The sequence below is a fragment of the Sinocyclocheilus rhinocerous genome, unplaced genomic scaffold, assembly GCF_001515625.1.
Source record: "Sinocyclocheilus rhinocerous isolate Xijiao unplaced genomic scaffold, SAMN03320098_v1.1 scaffold3059, whole genome shotgun sequence".
In the NCBI taxonomy this organism is placed as follows: domain Eukaryota; kingdom Metazoa; phylum Chordata; class Actinopteri; order Cypriniformes; family Cyprinidae; genus Sinocyclocheilus; species Sinocyclocheilus rhinocerous.
In genome coordinates, this window is record NW_015632728.1 from 38,683 (window position 1) to 60,651 (window position 21,969).

Here is a 21,969-nt window from a genome sequence, read left to right on the forward strand (position 1 = left end):
CGGGAATAAATTACATTTTAAAATACATTCACATAGAAAACTGTAATACTAAATTGCAATACTATTTCACAACGTTACTGTTTTTACTAACTTTTGATCAAATAAATGCAGCCTCGGAGAGCAGAAGAGACTTCTTTCAAAAACGTTTTAAAAATCATAATTACTCTTAACCGCCAGTGTATATGGCTGGTGCATACAGTCACCAAAGCAGTTTAATTTCTGTTTGCCATTCTGAAAAATCATGTCAATAAAGCCCCAGAAAAAACAGCCAGTAACACCTTTCCTAAAATACAACATGAAGACACGACTCCTTCTAGTAAAGTTACAGTTTTAAAACTGGTTAATAATTCCCACCCTGTTTATTCTGCACCATTCATAAGAGTTAACAGAAGCAGTTTAATATGTCTTCACAGACAGTAATATTACGACACCGCTCACCTGTAGAGAACATCAGCCACTGGAAGCTGACCCAGGTCTGTCTGTTTCTGCAGCAGGTGGACAGTGTGAATGAACGTTTTGAGGGAACCCCTGCAAACACAGACAGAACAACAGAGTTTTGTTAGTTTCCTTGCTGTATTTCCCTTTGTTTTTTGACTGATATAGTGATGCATGTAGCTATGAAATCAAGAGAGACTCCTTCCTAGACATATCAGATCAAAAGTGAGTACTTTAGTACTTAAGTGCCGTGTGTCTCAGCTTACCATTTATGATTGACTGGATAAACTGATTGTTTAAAAGGGCCAAAAATACATTGAGAGTACCATACTTAACTGGGGCAACTATACTGAGATATAAACATTTTAACTAACAGATATCATCATAATTCCTAATGTTCATTTTGAACATTGTATAAAGCCAGGTTTAAAATTCTCCTTCATTTTGCTGACATAAATAGAGTTAAATGACTTACATGTTAGAGTTACATATGGGATTATGGATCTATTTGTATTACTCCATAAATCAGAAAAACGGTCAATAGAAAAAAAAAATTTTTTTTTTTTTTTTTTTTTTTTTAGAAATTAAATGTAATATAAATCAGACAACAACAAAAAAAATCAGAACATAGGACTAAAACTAAAGTTTTATGTAAGTGTGAAAAAGTGAGAAAAATCTCAGCATTTAAAAATATGAATTTTAATTGAACTCCAATGATGCAAATACATAAAGTGCAATAATATAATTTTTCTTTCCACTAGTGTGAAAAAGACGTTATGGGAAAAAATAGCTAGTGATGCACTGAAATTTCAGCAACTGAAAATTTTCAGCCAAAACAGCAATTTTTGGTTTTGGCTGGAATATTTTTGGAGAGCTGAAATCATTGATCAAAAACAGTGACGTTTAACTAGTGTTTCTCCAATGGTGGATTTTGACTGTTTCATTGTCTATTTCATGCATGTGGATAAACTACAAACAAGCAAACACAGTGCTGCTGGATTAACCATATCAATTTCTAATTTTTACACAATACTGATATGGATTCTTAAATCTCAAGATCGATCTTTTAGTTTGTGCTGTTTTCTGTTGCATGAACTTCACTAAATATTATTTGTAGCACCTGTCATCCAATAATCACAATAAGATTTGTGCTTTGTAACTTTTAATATGAAACAAAGTCTCAGCTTTCAAATTATGTTAATTTGATCATTATCATGTCTCATATAATCACTCAGTGTTTTAACCGTGGAAAGATGTCAATAAAACAATGTCACAATCACATTTACCTCAGGAAAGACATTCAATGTTCATGAACCTGTTAATCAGCTATAAAATGCGCTATATTACATATAGAGTCGAAAAGGAGTGGAAAATGTCTGGAAACTTTCCAGAATTTTTGGAACCTTGCCAGCATTTTTTTTGGAAACTTTCAGAAAATGTGGGGAATTTTCCAGAAATATACCGGAAATGATGCTGCAACCCTAATTACATATCCATTATATTTTTATTCAACCTGTTGCCTTCATGTAATGTATGCTTGAATAAATCTGTCATGGAAACAAGTTTTACTGTTTAAATGTTAATATTTCAACAATAAACTTGGGTAGAAACATAATTATGTTATGAAAAAGTTGACAAATACTGCCTTATGTGCAATATAACTTTGAACAACTCAGTTTTAAGTGTTGATTTATTAAATAAATGTGATTTAGGGGTGGGCGATATACTGGTAGAGATTTCGACTATCGTCTCTGTCGCGGTTACATACTCACGTTATGTTGTTCTTCTTTCAGACGAATCCAGTCGGAGTTATATTAAAAATTGTTTTTATCTTTCACAGCAGTCAAATATTCCTGCTGCCTGCCATTCATGTTAATCAAACAACAAAAGAAAGAAAATCTTTCACTACTCTCGACTAAATCTCTTTTGTAACTTTAATAAGAAGAAATATATATTTAACGTACACCGTGAAGAATATGCAGTGTTTTTATACATTTGATTACTTTATACAATGTATGTAGTAGGGATGTCACAATTCTCAATATAATATCGAACCGTTCGGTACAACATCCACGGTTCAATACGCGCTTGTGAATTGCGTTTTTTCGGTTTTGCATTTAAATAATATCCGTGTGTTTTACTTCTCTCAGAATTGGCTGTGTGTGTGTGTGTGTGTGTGTGCCAATGAACTCACGTGCTGAGATGAGGAAATCCTCGCTTATAACATGCATTTAAAAAACAACACATGCCGAGCATCTTCCCTTGTAATGACATGCACAAGCCTTTCTAAACCTGTTGTCCAACAAAAGAGAACATTATAACTTGTTTTTACTTCACAACATTATCGACTATATTCGAGTGTTTGAAATAACTTCCTTTTATGATCTGAGGTGGCTTCTTATCACAAAATGAGGCAGAAAATATATCCTACACTATAATAAAAGCTATGTCAATTAGAAATGGCATACAAATATACTTATCATTATGAAAATACCCAAGATGGCTTGAAGAACACAGATAAACCATATTTTGTCGCAGCAGGCGAGTGTTTATTGTCCTCACATTTCATCATTCAAAACATTTAACGTTATATCTTCTTTTTATTCAGTTACAGCGATAGCGATGCCTTTATCCATATTAGGGATTTCCTGAAACGTCATCAGTGTTACTTCTGTGATGCATATGTCAGGGTTTCTACAGATATGAACAAGTTAAATTTAAGACTTTTTAAGACCTTTTTAATACCACCTTATATGAAATTTAAGACCTAAACGGGTGATTGAAATACACATTATATTACATACATATACGTAATATTTAATGTGTTTAAAGTAAAAAGAAAACAAAATATTGTCGCTGTCATAAATATTTATTACTACGATATACAGTGAACATTTCATATCAGCAGACAATATTCCATACTAAATATCCCCACAAAAGTACTGCATCACCGAGATTTTTGGTGGTGTAAACAATTTATTCTGAAGCAATATTTTCATCAGTGTTCTATCAGCTTTTACATACTTAAATCTGCATGTTTTTATTTACCTTTACAAAGGCCTATTTTTGAACCTTTTTAAATGTATGCACCATCTTTCATGTCAAATTATTACAATTTATCAATAAATTCAATATACACTATAGGGATGTTACCAGTCAGATTAAATATTTTACACTGCAAAATTACAACTGCAATAAATAATGTTATAAGATTAATTGTTTAAATACATTAATGAATATACAAATAAGAACTGTTGGGGGGAAAAAATGCATACGTTTTAACGTACTAAACTACCAGAAGGTGGCGGTAAATCATTTAAAGAGTGAGTCATTGAGTCATTCATTTAACTGATTCGTTCAAATCGCTGAATCATTCAATAACAAAACACAGCCGAGTGTAGCTTGGAGAATGTGCAATACTTCTGATGTGATCTTTGTTTGGAACTATTTTTCGTTGGTGAAATAGAACAAAACAGTATATATTTTGTCTAAAATGTAAGTAACTTAATAACTACTTGACAACTGAACTACTTGTTTATTGAACTAAAATCAATGTAACATTTGCAATCGTGGGAATATTCAGCAAAATAGCTCCCTTGTCATGGTATGTTACTTAACTATATCATGTTATGAAAAAACTAAACATTTTGAATTTTTACCTCAGTGTGTTTCTTCTGAGTTTCTTTATGTGTGCTGTTACGCTCATTTGTTTTGAAGTCTCTCACAAAGAGACAGGCAGCGTGAGCCTCAACAGCGCGACCTTAATACAAGAAATACATTCGCTGTTTACGTTGAATGTAATAAAATCAGAAGAATCATTCTCGCATTTTGACGCTTCGCCGGTTATTTTTTTGACACTTAAGTTTTAATCAGGCTAACGTTATTTGTCCGGTCAGGCAGGTAAAAAAAAAAAAAAACATTTTAAACTAGCTAGAAGGCTGTAGCTCAACCTATATTATTATTATTATTATTATTATTGAGAACATTATATAAACAAAGAAGGTAGTTCGACCTGTATTCTGCTACTGTGATTCTGTCTGATGACGCAGTAACTACCGCGGGGGAAGAATAAAAATCTTCGGTCTGTCTAAATATTTAATACCCATCGAATCTGAATTTAAGACATTAAGACTTTTTAAGGCCTTTTATTAGGAAAACGTTATTTAAGACATTTTAAGGACCCACGGACACACTGTATGTGGATAATCTGCACGAGGGCGCCCTCTGGCGTCCAGTATGAATGAAAAACACATTAACGTGTTTATGGCGCTCAATAATGGCCAATCCATCCTATTTTGGTTAAAAATCTGAAAAATAATACCTCTCTCAAAAGAAATGTTAAGCAGACATAATAATTAACGCTTTTTCCAGTGTACAGAGGTTTACAGGAGTTTTTTGTTGTTAATTTGTTGCAAAAAACACTCTGATGTGCCAATACATGAATTTGATCTCTCTATCTATCTATCTATCTAATCTGTTGCAAAAAAAAAAAAAAAAAGAGGTACGTATTGAACTGTGGACTAACTGTATTGTTGCATCCCTAGTACTGTATGTATGTAGCATTTCTTATTTATTTGTTCTACTGTAGTTTTTTGTCCTAATTGCTTGTAATTAGCTTCTTATTCTTATTTAATCACTGACTGTTTACTTGTCTTCAGTGAGCTTGAATTTATTTTTTTTTTTTTGTTAGGTTAGTGTTAGTTTTTTGTGATACTGACACTGGTGACAAGAATTATGAAATTTCTATGGTATCAAAAATTTTAATATCATAAAGACCTTATTTAAAGCAAAAATAACTATATCGTGATATATATTGTTACCGTGAAATAAAATTACTCGTATCTTGATGTAAGATTTTGGTCATATCGCCTACCGCCTACCCTAAAATTTCAGTTGAACCCCTGATGTCACATGGACTATTTTACCGATTTCCTACGTTTTTGGACCATTTTGGTGCATCACTAAAAATAGCCCAAAATCTCAAAACTGACCAGTGCATGAAAAAAAAATTATTTAGCAAACTATTGCAAAGTGACTAAAAGCCATAAATAAAGGCTGAAGCTGAAAACGAGTAGCCGTTGTACTGCGCTCACCTTGCACATGATAGAGCCACTAGAGCAGCTGCTGCATTCTGCCTCTGCTGTTGGGTGAGCAGTGGTCTCGCCTGTGCCGTTCCCTCCGGCTCACTCCTCTCCTCCAGCCAGGAGCAAAGCAACCTCTCCAGGCCATTAAGGCAGTCTGCAGGCTCCTTGCCCAGGCTGAGCGGCTGGCAGTCGCGCAGACACGCGAGCAGGACCTCAGCGGTGACGCCGCAGAGCGCAGGGTCGTGCCGAGTTTGCGACTGCAGTAGTGGAAAGACCAACAGGAGGCCGACGCGTGAGGTAAACGGCGCCTGATCGGTGCCGGCGGCCATCGGAGTGTGGTGAGGATGGTGGTGATGTTGAGGTTGCAGGAAGCCCTGTCGCTTAAGCAGGGCCAGCGTCTCCTCGTCGGCCCCTGCGGTGCTCCCTGGGAGGACCCCGTCATGCTCCTGCTGCTCCTCCAGGGCCAGCTGTCGCTGCGCCCCCCACAGTCCGCGCAGAGCATTGAGACGGTACTCCAAAAGTCTGGTGTAAGCGTTGCTCTGGTTTCCGCAGACGGCTCGCAGGCGCTCGGCAAGCTCCACTGGGTTCTTGGTCTCGAATGTCAAGATCTGCAAGAGCACAGAAAAGACCCTCATCAGGTTAATCTAAAATTAGCTACTTGCTTCAAAGCTGTCAAACTCAGGGATTGTATCTAGCGATTTAAGAGAAAATTAAAAAAAAAAAAAAAAATGAATGATTAAGTATGTACAACCCTTTAAAAGCTATAATAGGAACACATCCCCAAAATTATTAGTTGCATAATTAATTTTATTTATTACTTAATTATTATTTTAAACATACTAGTAATAAAACATACTAACAGTATAAAATGTGTGTGTGTGTGTGCGTGTACACATATATATATATATATACACACACACACACACACCTGATGGTTTTACATCTAATTCTTCACATTAATTCTTAAATATTTTGCTGTTAACATGTGTCTTTTCTTCTCCACCTGTTTTTTCTGACCTCGCTGACCCAATGAGCATTTTGCTGTCCAGTGGTCATGTCTTAACTTTGCAATTTCTGTATTGCATTAGCTTTGAATATTTCTCATGGGGATTTAACCATTTTAAAGTTAAAGTTAAAGCTCTTTTTTTTGGCTCATTTTATCTGTAAAAGAAAACATGCCTAATAATTCTGCACACCTGAATATAAGGAGTTTTTCACTTCCAGCCGTCATGGACAATTATATATCCCTTATAAATGATTAAATACAAAATTTGCCGTCATGGACAATTATATATCCCTTATAAATGATTAAATACAAAATTAATAGTAGTTATTAAGATTGATGTGGTTTGGAATTGGTAAAATGTGCTTGGAAAAAAATATCATCAGAATATCAACGTGCCTAATAATTATGCATGCGGTGTATAATAACCTTTTTCTGGATTAGGATAACACAAACTTTTTTTTTAATATCTTGCGATATTCTTAAAATGCTGGTCGAAAACAACATATCTCACAATATACACATTACCATGGAACAGGTCAAACTAATTTTTTTTTGTTTATATACATATTTGAAGAGTCATACAATCAACAAATGATTTAAAGTATTAAAAATACTGTTTTATCTACTATACCTGCTCAACACCGTTTCTTTAATTCAAGCAGTGAGCAGTATTTCCTTTCTAACTGAGCATTTCTTTCTGAATCCTCTCCATTAGACAGTTTGCCCAATTTCAGGTTGCAGCTCACTTGCTGAAAACATTCCTGGCAACTATATATAATTATTTGATATAAATGCACAATTAATCTAGCTATTACTCTCAGGTAATTCGCTCAGTGAACGACAAACAAGGCCTGGTTCCACTGGCTTAAGTTACAAGAAGTACACAAAACTTGCTTCATTTCAAGATGGACATGACTGAAAGTAATGAGTCAGAAGTTTATTCTGTTACTGAACAAACATCTGACACATTACCATCAGTGATGTACAGCAGAAAATAACACGTCTTTCCTTGCGAGCCGCACACAAAAAGCAACCAGTTTTGTCCAATTCACAACAAATGACTCACGCATTGAACACGTCTGGTCGACGACACAGAGCATCCTAAAATTTCATAAAGTTTTCAATTCAATTGCATTATATTTGTCCCAAACCACTGTTTATTTACCAACTTCTCCCCGTGCTGAAAGATCAAGCAAAAGTAGTGTTTTGACATCTATGCTGAAAATAGGGAAATTGCATAATATACTGTATAATCGCCCTTTCTAATGCATTTTTCATACATCAAACTTTAGACTCATTGATGTCACTTTGTTCACTCTTAAAGTGAACTTTTGAACTTCAGAAAGAAGATTAGATTCACTGTTGCTACCTGTGTGTTTTTCCACCTGTAGAATCAAAAGACTAAAAAAATAAAGGCGTGCTGCAACAGACTGGAAGTGCACAGAGACATTTGTATGGCAACAAACGAGAGGAAAAACAACCAGTCGGATCTAAAGGAGGAGAAGGGGGTTCTGGAGATGGCCTGTATTGCTACAGTATACAGTGCCACAAAAAAACACTAAACAAAACAAATTAAAAAGCCAACTACCTGTGCTATTCCTTCTTATTTACAAACGTGAAACGCTGATATACACGTGGCAGAGTTGTGATGTTGGAAGAGGCATATTAATGTGAAACATCACAGAAACACAATATGGATAATATCATATAATCTACGTATAATATAAAGATCAGTGAGTGGAAAGCAAGTGTGTAGCCAAATGGTGTTTATCATTGAGCTTTCGCAGTTTTCGTCACATATGTTTGTGATACCATGAATAGATAAGTAACAGAAATTTATATTTTTTCATAATTTTCAAATCAGATGTAGTTATTGGGGTTTATGGATCACAATATATAATCAGGTTTGTTTAGATTGCATCAATGTTATGTTTCTGAATGCATGACACGTGAAACGCATGCACTTGAAGACAGCATTAAATTCTTAGTTATGACTACCGAACAGACATTTGGAAGTTTAATTTAAGTGAAAAGTTCTGAACCTCAAAATGTGTAAATATAGGGCTGTTTAAAAACTTTACTTGCATTTTTACAACACTGTAAGTGTGTCCCATCAGGTAACAGAGGGAATGCATCATGCAAGTAGACGAGTGGTCCAAGTGCAATGACCACAAGTGTGGTATTGGGACGGGCCCTGACAGTAGATGCATCTCAGTTTGCGTACTATTCTATGCTATTTTGTAGTATGCATAGTGTGAGTAAGTGTGTACACACTGAAAATTCCAAAAAAGAATAAACAGAGCAATTCCAAGAGGTGCATGGGCCCTAAAAACTAAAAAGTGTTCTTCAAATACCGGATGGTGCACTTAATTAACCAAAAAAAACAAAGTGTGCACCAGACGGTAGAGCAGCGATTTTCAAACTGAAGCCAGGGTTCAAACAATGTAAAAATAAATTAAATAATAAAAAGACTAAAATAAATACATATTTGATTAAACTAAATAAGAACATAAATGGGTAATTAGTAAATAAATATCAAAAAAGTACAGTACTACAATCAGTAACAATCTAAAGCATAATAATGTAAAAATAATATTGAATGAAATTTTCACTATACAAATTAGGTCTTTATGCAAGAAACTATATAGAGACCTTTTAAATATTAGGATGAGGGACCCTAAGACTATCATATTTGGGGGTCTGTGGCATCTAAAAGATTGAAAACCCCTGCTTGGTGCATAGTACATCATTTGGGACACAGCTCATATTTTCTCCAATATGATGCATAAAAATGATACACAAAATACGATTCAGTCACACATATGTTTCCTTTAATAAGAGAATCTTTGTTCACACAAATCCACCAGAAATAGCAAGCCATTCTGGTTTCCTTGGTATACTCGTTGCAGCATACTATTTGGAGCACACTAATTCTAATCTCGGATACTATTGAGGGTGGAGGGTATGCGAACTGGGACACATAGATAATACATCGCCAAGCAACGCCCTTTAGCCGTTACTAAATGACTACAGTTTAACACGACTACTCATGTTTTATTACTTAAATAAATTACTTATGGAGGAAAATGACATTGTGTGCTTAGGACAACATTTGTGTTAGAGCGTTTAGGTTACTGTAATAGTGGGGAAAGCCCTATATCGTACTGAGGTAAATGTCACTAACGTTATAAGTTGTCGTATTTTGGCGTTCTACATCAGAATTACATGTATTGTCTTAAACCTATGTGGTTTCCATCTTGAATTGTAACATGAATCCTTCGGACAGGTCAATAGCTGCCTGCCACACGCCAGTGAGAGATTCATCTCCCCCTAATACTAGCCTGTCTGTGCTATGCTAACGCGTCAAACACCAGAGACACACAAAACTGTGTGCCTCTCATTATACACGACATATACATTTACAATAACAACATTAAAGAGTTGTGTATAAGCTTCGTTAACGTCAACGCAAATCGATCGGCCGTTAAATTCAGTATTTGTGGCAATATTTGATTCTGCTCATAACGGGCTTAGAGCATGTTTACATCAACCGGGAAAACACGATATGTGATTTAACACGACTAAATACTTAATTTACTTGAATAAACACAACAAGAGGCTTTTATTATTAGCGTGTTGCTATCTGACAAGCCTGTTTTGGCCGAACGTTATCCAATCCCAGGCGAGCCGAGTTAGCGTTAGTTAACTTTGGTGTTAAGCTAATTAAATTCACGTCTTATCGCAATCTAAATTAAACGGATATAATAAATGCCTACCTCCTGCTCGGATTCCCCTTGTTCGGACAAACCGATTTCGCTGGGCAGCTCTGCCAGGTCCGTGACCCGAATTAGTCCATCGTGAAGGAAAATAGTCTCTTCCTTCACTGACAGCCACTGGGAGGAATCCACAGCACCTGATCCCATCTCTTTCTCTCCTCCGAGGAAAAAGGGCAAAGTGGTCAAACATCAAATTCAACGCGCGACGGGATCAGATTCAGCGCGAGCCGGCGACAGATATCCGCATCATCACTGAGCGCTCGCGCAGATGATGTACGACGCCCATGCGATGCGATGCGATGCGAGGCCTCGCTGCGGATCGATACGCTAGCCTCTCAGCTCAGCAGGGTCCAGTGTTCTCGGAAATCGGTGGGCGTGCCACAGGGACAGATTTCGCTCTTTACAAAACTTGACACAATTGCGCAGCTCTCGCGCACTTGCTCTGCGCCGACTGCAACCGAATTAACGGCGGTTCAGAAAGCATTCCCAGCTGTCAGTCAGACGCCATGCTAAGCCAGTTACACTGCAGTGTAAGATAAACACTGGATTCAATGAAGTGCGTCCAATGATTTATAATGAATTTAAAACCATAAACAAATCTCTTCCATCTTTATTTGACCCTCTAACTCTAGCACTCTATTCTAATTCTATTCTTTAAAAAATACTTGCCCCTTTTAGACTTGCACTCTATTAATTTACTAACTGCTTGTTTTCTTTTCAAAAAACCTTGCTACATGTACTGCGTTAAGCTAACTGAGACTTGTTATAGCGCTTGCATATCTTTGCTCTCTTGTTGATTTTGATTGCTTCCATTGTTCTCATTTGTAAGTCGCTTTGGATAAAAGCGTCTGCTAAATGACTAAATGTAAATGTAAAACCCAACAGGTGAAATCCAAAGCATAATTTGCTTCCCTTAAACCCTAAGTACTGTATACTTCAGTTTTTAGTCATACACTAGTGTATGCATACAGTGAGCATGATGCCCAAAGTACTGCATACTTCATTTTTTTATGTGCATACTAAGGAATGCTTACCAATACAGCACACATTTTTATATGCAATGCTAGCATGCGTACAGTGTGCATGAAGACCAAATTACAGTATACTTTGGTTTGTGTACAATGCACATAAAGACCAAAGTATACTCAGGTTGTATGGCTATGCTAGGGTAAGTTTAGGCTTACAGTGCACTTGAAGCCCAAGGTTTAATTCAGTTTGTATGCATAGGCTAGGGCATACATACAGTGCGTGTGATGCCCAAAGTACTGTATACTTAGGTTTTACATGCACGTTAGGCTATGCATACTTTGCTTGTAAAGTTCAAAGTACTGCATACTTCAGTTTTTATGTGTGTACTAGGGTATGCTGTTTTTTATATGCAATGCTAGGGCATGCATACAGTGTGCATGAAGCCCAAATTACGGTATACTTTGGTTTTGTGCTTACATTAGGGTATGTGTACAGTGCACTTGAAGCCCAAAGTTTAATTCAGTTAGTACGCGTAAGCTAGGGCATACATACAGTGAGCATGATGCCCAAAGTACTGCATACTTCATTTTTATGTGCATACTAGGGTATGCTTACCATACAGTACACTATTTTTTAATATGCAATGCTAGCATGTGTACAGTGTGCATGAAGTCCAGATTACTGTGTGCTTTGGTTTTGCGCGTACACTAGGATATGTGTACAGTGCACATAAAGCCCAAAGTATACTTAGGTTTTATGGCTATGCTAGGGCAATTTTAGGCTTACAGTGCACTTGAATGCCAGAGTATACTTTGTTTTACAAGTACGCTAGGGTATGCATACAGTGCTCGTAAAGCCCAAAGTACTGCATACTAGTTTATGCTTACCATACAGCGCACACTTTTTATATGCAATGCTAGGACATGTGTACAGTGTGCATGAAGTCCAAATTACTGTATACTTTGGTTTTGCGCGTAAGCTCCACGCCATGTTGTGTACAGTGCACATAAAGCCCCAGTATACTTAGGTTTTATGGCTATGTTAGGGCAAGTTTAGGCTTACAGTGCAAGGTTTAATTCAGTTTGTATGTATAAGCTAGGGCATACATACAGTGCATGTGACGCCCAAAGTACTGTATACTAAGGTTGTACAAGTACGCTAGGGTATGCATACAGTGCTCGTAAAGCCCAAAGTACTGCATACTAGTTTATGCTTACCATACAGCGCACACTTTTTATATGCAATGCTAGCATGTGTACAGTGTGCATGAAGTCCAAATTACTGTATACTTTGGTTTTGCGCGTACGCTCCACGCCATGTTGTGTACAGTGCACATAAAGCCCAAGTATACTTAGGTTTTATGTTAGGACAAGTTTAGGCTTACAGTGCAAGGTTTAATTCAGTTTGTATGTATAAGCTAGGGCATACATACAGTGCATGTGACGCCCAAAGTACTGTATACTAAGGTTGTACAAGTACGCTAGGGTATGCATACAGTGCTCGTAAAGCCCAAAGTACTGCATACTTATGTTTATACTAGGGTATGCTTACCATACAGCACGTATGTTTTTATATGCAATAGGGCATGTTTGCATGAAGCCCAAATTACTGTATACTTTGTTTTTGCGCGTACACTAGGGTATGTGTACAGTGCACATAAAGCCCAAAGTATACTTGTGTTTTATGGCTAAGGCACGTGTAGGCCTACAGTGCACTTGAAGCCCAGAGTATACTTTGTTTTTTTATGCGTACTCTATGCCATGTCATGTGTACAGTGCACATGAAGCTCAAACCATACCTCGGTTTTTAAGCATACACTAGACTAGGGTAGGTGTACAGTGCACTTGAAGCCCAAAGTTAAATTCAGTTTTTACGCGTAAGCTAGGGCATACATACAGTGCTTGTGACGCCCAAAGTACTGTATACTTAGGTTTTCCATGTACGCTAGGGTATGCATACAGTGCTCGTAAAGCTGCATAAGCTGCATATGTGTACAGAGCATGTGAAGCCTAAAGTATACTTTGGTTTTCATGTGTATGCTGAGGTATGCATACAGTGCACATGAAGTCTAAAGCACACTGCTTTTTTACGCATATGCTAGGGCATACATACACTGCCGAAATTATACTTCGGTATATTTGCATATGCTAGTGTGCATGAAGCCTTAAGTACTGTATACTTCGGCTTTATGTGTACGCTGGGTTATGCGTACAGTGCACTTGAAACTTTTAATGCATACACTACTAGGCATGTGTAGAGTGCACTTGAACCCTAAAGTATACTGTACTTCTTTTGTTGCAAGTACAATATAGGTCATGCGAACTTGTATAAATGCCTAATGTATAAATAATACTTCAATTTTTACACATACAGTACGTGTGAAGACCAAAGTATACTCGGTTTTATGCGTATGCAAGGGTATGTGTATAGTGCACATGCAGCCCAAAGTAGTCTACTGTATATCTTGGTTTTTATGTGTCCGCTAGGGCATGATTACAGTGTGCATGAAGCCAATTTTTGGGCATGTCATCATCTAGTGAGATGCAGTGGGATATGAACTGGGATGTAAGCAATTGCAAGGGTCCAAGGGGTTGCTGGTTAGCATGGCCTCATTAGCCCCTGCTGGTAGATGCTGTAACTGCAACATGTGACTGCAAGCAAAGTGCATCTTTCTGGGTTGACTCCGATTTCAAAACTCTGAAGAGGTTGAACTAGTGCTTATTCTGCCTCTCAAGAAATGCAAAAAATCTTATTTTGACCCTTTTATAATATTCAACATATTTTTACTCAAATATTTTACTTGAAAATGACACAGTTCTCTGAAATCTCCAGTTTCATGGCAACACAGCTTAAAAACCATGGCCGATAGGAGAAACATATAAAATATTAATCTCATACTTTCAAAAAAAAAAATGGTACAAAAGCTGTCGCTGGGGCAGTACCTTTTCAAAAGGTACACTTTTGTATCTTTTAGGTACTAATATGTACTTTTAAGGTACCAATATGGATCCAATATGGAAAAGGAATATGCACATGTTCTTTTTTTCTGCACCATACAGTTGAAAAAAAAAATCATGAGGTAATATTTAAATATGAAATATTATATTTTATCAGTCAAGTAGAGCAGAGATTTGAGTACCAACAACTGGAGTTGCATCAGGCGTGTGAACAACAGGTTGAATACAAAGAAAGTAAAAGACTGAGCTGTAAATATATTGTTAGTCTTATTCAGAAGTCAATCCAAATTTCCATTTGTATTGGTGTTCTAAATAATGTCTGATAATTTATTACTATACTGTGCTACTGGAAATAATTTTCCCCTTTTTGCTGACATGCTATGACTGAAAACATTTATTGTTGAGACTTAAAATGAAAAGTATTTTGATTAGACACATTAAACACACAATCGTTTAATACCACACAATACTTGAAGGGATTGTCCAACCAAAATTTAAGTTTTAGTTTTTTTCATAATAGTGGCTTTGTGGAAGTGTGAGCATTATGCGTGACCGTTTGATTTGGGGGCATTAAAAATTGAGAGGAAAAATACATTTTTTATTTTACTTAATTTGCAATTAGGTTGCAGGTCTTTTTGGGGAGGATCATTATCATTGAGAACATTTTGACTGGACAAAAAAAAAAAAAAAGTCCTACCTGAAGGAAAACACACATAGACCAAAAGCAACAAAACTATACAAGAGCATTTAATGAGTTATGAAACCATTAGAAACCAAAACGGACATTTTTCCAGTTCAGTCAGTTATTTTAATATTTTTAAATACTATTGGTCTGCAGTTTGTTACTATTAAAAATGTTTGATTTTAAAGAGATTTCTGTTGACATTCTGTAAGTTAAAAAAAAAAATGTTGATTTTGATGTTGGGCCGCTATTTGATGCAAAATCTGGGTCCTGAAGCAAACCACTGGAAAGCCACCAGACTAATTGAAAGTCTCAGCAAGAAGAACCACGGTTGACAAGACAGATTTTTCTTGGACTTTTTGACATGCATGGAATGGGTTTGCTAAATCAAATTAAGTTTGATTGGTTTAAAAGCTGAAAAAGATGATGTTGATGATTTTGAGGCTGTAATACATTTTGTGAGCTCATTCTACAGCAGTAAAGGAATGAAGCTGATCACTGAATGCAATACTGCGGTGTTATCATCATGCTGTCTTTCAGAAAATCCATCTGGCGAGAAGTTCAAATGAAGAAAGTGTTTATCCTGCTGTCTGAGTAATACCAAGCATACCGCAGTAAATTGCAGCAGCACTTATTTCCTGACACTTCAGGCGAGGATTATGCTCATAGTAGTCGAGTTTATGCCAAGTGTCTGTCAGACAGCATATCAAAAGTATCACATATTTTAGCAGAAGGAATTGCTGCAAGGCTGTTTAATGTTACCTCAACTGGTTTTTGGAGAAGTGACAGCAATATGAGCATCTTAGATGTTTCAGAAATGTCTGTCCCTGTGTAATACTATTAATACAAATTTGATTTATTCATGCTTCATATCAACTTTTATAACAGTGGTCTGTAATAATTTCATTAAATACGAGCACTTTTGGTCCTAACACAACATCAGTTGAATTTTATAGTATATTAATATTCTAGGTTTCTACAATTAGGCCTAGGAACTATATTACTTGGCTGATTGTGATTATTATTATCATTATTATTTATAATATATTGTGGGTGAGAATATATATTTTTTATTATGAGGACAAAGTGTGAGCAAATGAATTAATTAATGAATTAAAATGTGTAACATTTTTACAAATGCATTAAACATTCATGTCAAGTTAACGTGGCTCCAGCAGCTGCATGTACTTCATAGATTTATCAATCCATTGCAGAAATGGTAATTAATTAATACTTGGCAAGCTGCATAATAAAAACGTGACATCCTTTCCCTGACTTGGCGTTTATGATAAATGCCCTTTTCTTAAGCACACATTTCAACCTTTCAGATAAGATCACGTTCATTATGTACTTGACTCTTTTATTACATTCATTTTTTTTTTTACCCAAGTCTGATAACAAAAATATAATTATATTGACATTTTAGGAGGATACAACTATTATTTTAAATTAGGATTATGTGCCTCTGGGTCTGAGACCAACAAACTAAAACACTGCTAGAGAAAATAAGCATGCAATTTTTTGGACTTAAATGCTTTTTTAGGACTAATTATTAACAGGACTAATTAAATCATTTTTTACTCTAGATTTACAACATGTATTTTGATGTCATCTGCTGGTGGAATCCACAAACTGCAAATTCTGTTTAGACTTGTGGAAAGAATAGACATGGTTCTCAGACATGATGCACAACAAACTTTTTTCCTCACGAAAATAGCAAAATGAGGTTTTGTGTCCGTTCACTACAAGGACCTTCCATATCTGTTCATAAACACAGTTTAAACGCAACATGAGTATATTTTGAATATATTGCCACATTTGTTTTTATTTATTTAACATTTTCCTCATTATTACCACTCCAAACAATGCATACTTGCATAGTGAATTTTAAAATGCAAAAATAAAAAATGCTGGAGAGTATTTGTTGCAGTGAATGGGTGCCGTCAGAATGAGAGTCCAAACAGCTTATTAAAAACATCACAGTAATCCACACCACTCCAGTCCGTCAGTTAATGTCTTGAGAAGTGAAAAACTGTGTGTTTGTAAGAAACAAATGCATCATTAAGACGTTTTTAACTTCAAAACATTGCTTCTGGCTAAAATAGGAGACCGTAATCCATAATAACACTTCCCAGGGAAAAAAGTGGTCTGGACTGAATCTGGAGAGAAATCTGCACAGATCAAGCACCCTTTACAAGTAAAAACAGTCTGAAACAGATCTAAAGAAATATATATATATTGATGTGAGAGACAACAGGAGATGGACTTTTTAACTGGAGGGAGAGTTATTATGGATTATGGACTCATATTTTAGCCAGAAGCAACGTTTTGAAGATAAAAATATCTTAATGATGGATTTGTTTCTTACAAACACGCAGTGTTAACTGATGGACTGGAGTGGTGTGGATTACTTGTGGATTATTGAGATGTTTTTATCAGCTGTTTGGACTCTCATTCTGACGGCACCCATTCACTGCAGAGCATCCATTGCTGAGACACTGATGCAGTGCTACATTTCTTCAAATCTGATGAAGAAACAAACTCATCCTAATCTTGGATGGCCTGAGGGTGTGTACATTTTCAGCAAATTTTCATTTTTGGATGAACTATTCCTTTAAGTCTTTTAATCTTTGCAGCTGAACTGCAAACTAGCTTCATATTATGAGTGCAGTATTCTCAGCTGTAAATTGATGTGTGTAATTTATTGCTTGCGTCATTGTTCAATATCTTAAATTTTAAGAGAATGCTTGCATTGTTGCTTTCAGAATGCTTTGTTTAGCTGGTGTGACAGTCAGTGTTACCTGACAATATATGCCATGCCAGGTTTTTGTCTTCACTAAACTACCATAAACAACAATCACAGAATTACATACAGTACATTAATGTATTTCTATAAAGTATTCTGTAATTTCACAGTTTACCTAAAAGTCTTTTGTTGTAGCAGCTGTTAGATTATTGGTATACTGGTAATATTACTGAGCTAATATATTCTTAAATGCCTCATTTTAAAATACTCTGTTAGTGAGACCCAAATCTGGGCCGTGGTTCAAATGCAGCCCTACAAGTTTAGCAGTGTCGCCCACCACCGTCTGGACTTTTTCTTGTTTTAGGAATGTTTAAATTGTGCCGATACAATAAAACTTACATTCACTTTAACATAATTTTTAATTGGTAAACTAAGTCCAGAAGCAATTACAATTAATTGAGTCATTTGCTTGTTATTAATCACAGCATTATAGCATGCGAATGCGTGTATGTGCATATACTGAGGTTGTTGGTAACTATACATTTAAAAACATATGAAATATCATTGCTTAGTATAATTTTTAAAATTTTATTAATTGGCACCTGCTTAAACAACAAAAGTCACTACAGTCTGTGCGTATTAAAAGAGCAAGGCTTGATAATTGTGACTTTGTGGCTTTATGCATATTTAAAAAAAAACGTCTCAGGTTACTTATGTAACCATGGTTCCCTGAGCAGGGAACGAGACACTGCGTCCTCTAGGGGTCGCTATGAAGAAACCTAGAGGACGCAGTTCGAAGTTCCCACGAGACACTGCGTCCTCTAGGGGTCGCTATGAAGAAACCTAGAGGACGCAGTTCGAAGTTCCCATGAAAGGGAACGTCTCAGGTTACTTATGTAACCATGGTTCCCTGAGTAGGGAACGAGACACTGCGTCCTCTAGGTTTCTTCATAGCGACCCCTAGAGGACGCAGTTCGAAGTTCCCATGAAAGGGAATCTATTTTTCATGCTTTAAAGAATTGTCTCTTCGCTCATCATTGTTTTGGGGATTTAATTCGTTTTTCCTTCTTTTTCTTTTTCTTTTTACCTCTTTTTCTCTTATTTTGAAGTGTCCTTGCTCCTGATTTAGTTACAGACATGTGTTTGGACTGAGTGGCCTTGTGCACTGAGAGTAATTTCGTATTAGATGAGGTTGAAGGTGAGTGAGTGACACTTGCTTTTGGAGTCCCGTGAGTGCTTTGAAGAGTAGTTTCCATTCTGAACTTCTGAATAATCATTTTCTTCTCTTTGGATGCCTTCCTTTGGGAAACGAGTGACTGCTTTCTTCCTTTTCGATGTCCATTTGTTTGTAGTTTCTTCTGTTTTTCAATTCGGCTCACCAACTTTTGACTTGAAAGCTGAAACGTTTCCCCTTTTGCGTAGTCCACTGGAGCGCAGGTATTTCGGCCCTTTGTCAGTTGAATTCGTTTCGATTTAGAGGTTCTTTGTTTGCCGCTGTGTGACCGTTTGATTGGCGCTTCATTGCATGAAAGGTCAACGGTGCCGCCGTTCTCATTAGTCAGACTGGTAGAATTGTACAGTGTTGAATCTTTCCATTCTGCCACAGGAGCAATCTCAACCATTGTGCACCTGCAGAGAGAGATTGAAGAACTCATTACAGCACAAATGCATCGAGGTGTATCTATAGACAAAATAAAACATATTGCTGTCAACGTTTTTGTAAAAACATATTCAGAATAGATTAGAAAATGGGTGGAGTAACAAGACCAGGGTTTTCAAGCAGTTCTTAGGATTATTTCTTTAGACTTTTTGCCAGAAAGAACAAAGAAGAATCTTGGTAAATTACTATAAAATTGTTGGATAGACACAAGCTATAGCTACACTGTAAAACAAATTCCGTAAAATTTACGTAAAAAAACTGGCAGCTGTGGTTGCCGGAATTTTACAGTAAAAAATATGGTAGCAACGTTTTAGGTTTTACGGTTTTAACTTAAATTTATAGTTAAATACCGTAATTTCATTAACTGATATAATGTTAATATACCAAGTTTATTGAAGTACTGAAATCTGTTTTGTACTTTTGTAATACACTGATAACCACCAAATGCATGTGGTGATGAGAAAGTCACATGATGAACTAAAGCCTATCACAAGCAGCTTTTAAATATTAACATATATAGAAGGTGCACTGTGTCGTTCACACAAACACTAAACACCATCATGGTAACACACATGAAACTGAAATAATGCAATAAACATTCATTTAACAACATTAGGTGTAACACACAACCCTAATATACAAAACTGATAAAGAAAAAACTAAGAAGAAACATAGTTATTTCAACAAAAAAACATCACATTTGAAATGTAACGCAGGGAATTCTGGGAATGTCAGTTTACAGTTATTCACTGTAAATTATACAGTTTTTTTCACTTCCAAAAATGGTCCAATACATGTAATATCCAATACAGTTTTTCACCGTATATAGAAGGGGAATTTACCGTTAACCATTTAACAGGTTTTTACTGTAATATTTTTAGACTTTTACCGTTAAATTCACGGTCATTTTTTACAGTGTACCCATTTTTATTTTCTTTAAGATACTAGTCGCACATAAGCACCAAAATACCAGTAACTTATGTGATGTCAGTCATCTGGAATGAGCTTTTCTTTTTTGATTCCCAGTGACAAGCATAAGGGCTCGACCACACATAAAGAAAATCGCAAGACGGCTAACCATTTAACAGGTTTTTACTGTAATATTTTTACAGTCTTTTACCGTTAAATTCACGGTCATTTTTTACAGTGTACCCATTTTTATTTTCTTTAAGATACTAGTCGCACATAAGCACCAAAATACCAGTAACTTATGTGATGTCAGTCATCTGGAATGAGCTTTTCTTTTTTGATTCCCAGTGACAAGCATAAGGGCTCGACCACACATAAAGAAAATCGCAAGACGGCCCACAATAGCTGGATAATAATATCCAACTGCAGAGCTGCGGTGCTGATGAATAGAAAAGACGGCAAAGTCTTGAGACGTGTTTTTAAATTCGCTGTGCTCATGCATGAGACGCTGAAAAAACTGCAAGATACAAGCACCAGCAGCAGTCAAACATAAACATATTCATCTAGCACATATTTATACAGAAAAACAATGCAAAACAAAAACAAAAAAAGCAAGATGGATGGCAGTGGAATGGGGGAGAATGCAAGATGCATTTTTGATGCACATTTTAAAAACATGTCACTACAAAATGTTTTTCCTCTACATTTCAAATCATTATTTTGCCATTTTAAGAGCATTTAATAATAAACAATGTTCTAATTAGGAAAATTATTTAGAGGTGATTTCTGGCGTGGATGGACAGGACAGAGACACCATAATAGTGACTTTGTTTTCTGCTCATGATCAGAATGTTTTGATTATTCGATTGCTGTTTATTGTCAGTAGATTATTATAAAAACTATTTAGCTGTTCAGGATCTTTTTTTTTTACAAAGTACTACTGCTGTCCAAATGGAAATGTGTAACTTTTCCGAAAAAAGTGTTGTTTGGACCTCCGCTGGGATACAAAATAAAAACAAAATATGGCATAACAAAAAAATGGACACATTTATACACAGAATCTGAAAATTTTACATTTGTAAACTTGCAAATAACATATCTGTACATTCATTTAAACAATTACATGTTTTTTCCCTCAGTATATTTCTACTTTTGTACATAGTGCATTATTTAATTTTCTGATTTTATTATATTAGTGTTATATTCCATCTCTACTGTATAATTCCTATGTATGTCTGCACTATCATGTATGTTTGCACTATGAGGCTTCAACTTCTCATCCCACAAAACTGCCGGAATTTATTTATCAGTATTTCTCAAAATTGAGTTGTGTCTAATTTATTATGTCTAATAAAATGATGCAAAAGCCCAATTTTTAATAAAACATAATTAATAATTGCTTGGGAAACGTAACCTCTGCATGGCAATTTGACAGTGACTTTCTCCGCAGGACTCAACACGACTTGCTTGAGGTGAGCCATAGCCTTGACTTGTCTTGTTTAATTTTGTGCATTGCAACTTGAGACTTGACTCAAGGATTTATTTGCTTATGACCTGTATATAAGTAACTTACTCCCAACCCGGCACAATGTTATTATAGACAGGACTGGATTTACCTCTTTTCGTGACATAGGCAAAACAAATTTTTGGGCCCCCCTTCCCTATTAATATAATAGGCCTAATATTACCACCACCCAAGCAAACAGAAATATTTCTTAATCAGTGAAACCGTTAGTCTTAATTTG

At 35.9% G+C, this 21,969-nt stretch overlaps 2 protein-coding genes across 2 annotated transcripts in view; both read right to left on the bottom strand.

Annotated features, from left to right (window-relative positions):
* LOC107742923 (probable E3 ubiquitin-protein ligase HECTD4) overlaps positions 1–10,680 on the bottom strand; it is a gene marked incomplete at its 3' end in the record, with an annotated part of 49,334 nt that extends 38,654 nt beyond the window's left edge. The window contains exons 1-3 of the mRNA XM_016556010.1: positions 10,302–10,680; positions 5,529–6,127; positions 439–528 (exon numbers count right to left, since the gene is read on the bottom strand). Of these exons, the coding sequence (XP_016411496.1) occupies positions 439–528; positions 5,529–6,127; positions 10,302–10,448 (836 nt within the window). The remainder of the gene's footprint in view (positions 1–438; positions 529–5,528; positions 6,128–10,301) is intronic.
* Positions 10,681–18,689: 8,009 nt separating this feature from the next.
* The window catches only part of LOC107742924 (group 3 secretory phospholipase A2), a 7,005-nt gene continuing 3,725 nt past the window's right edge, over positions 18,690–21,969 (bottom strand). The window contains exon 4 of the mRNA XM_016556011.1: positions 18,690–19,284. Within this exon, the coding sequence (XP_016411497.1) occupies positions 18,690–19,284 (595 nt within the window). The remainder of the gene's footprint in view (positions 19,285–21,969) is intronic.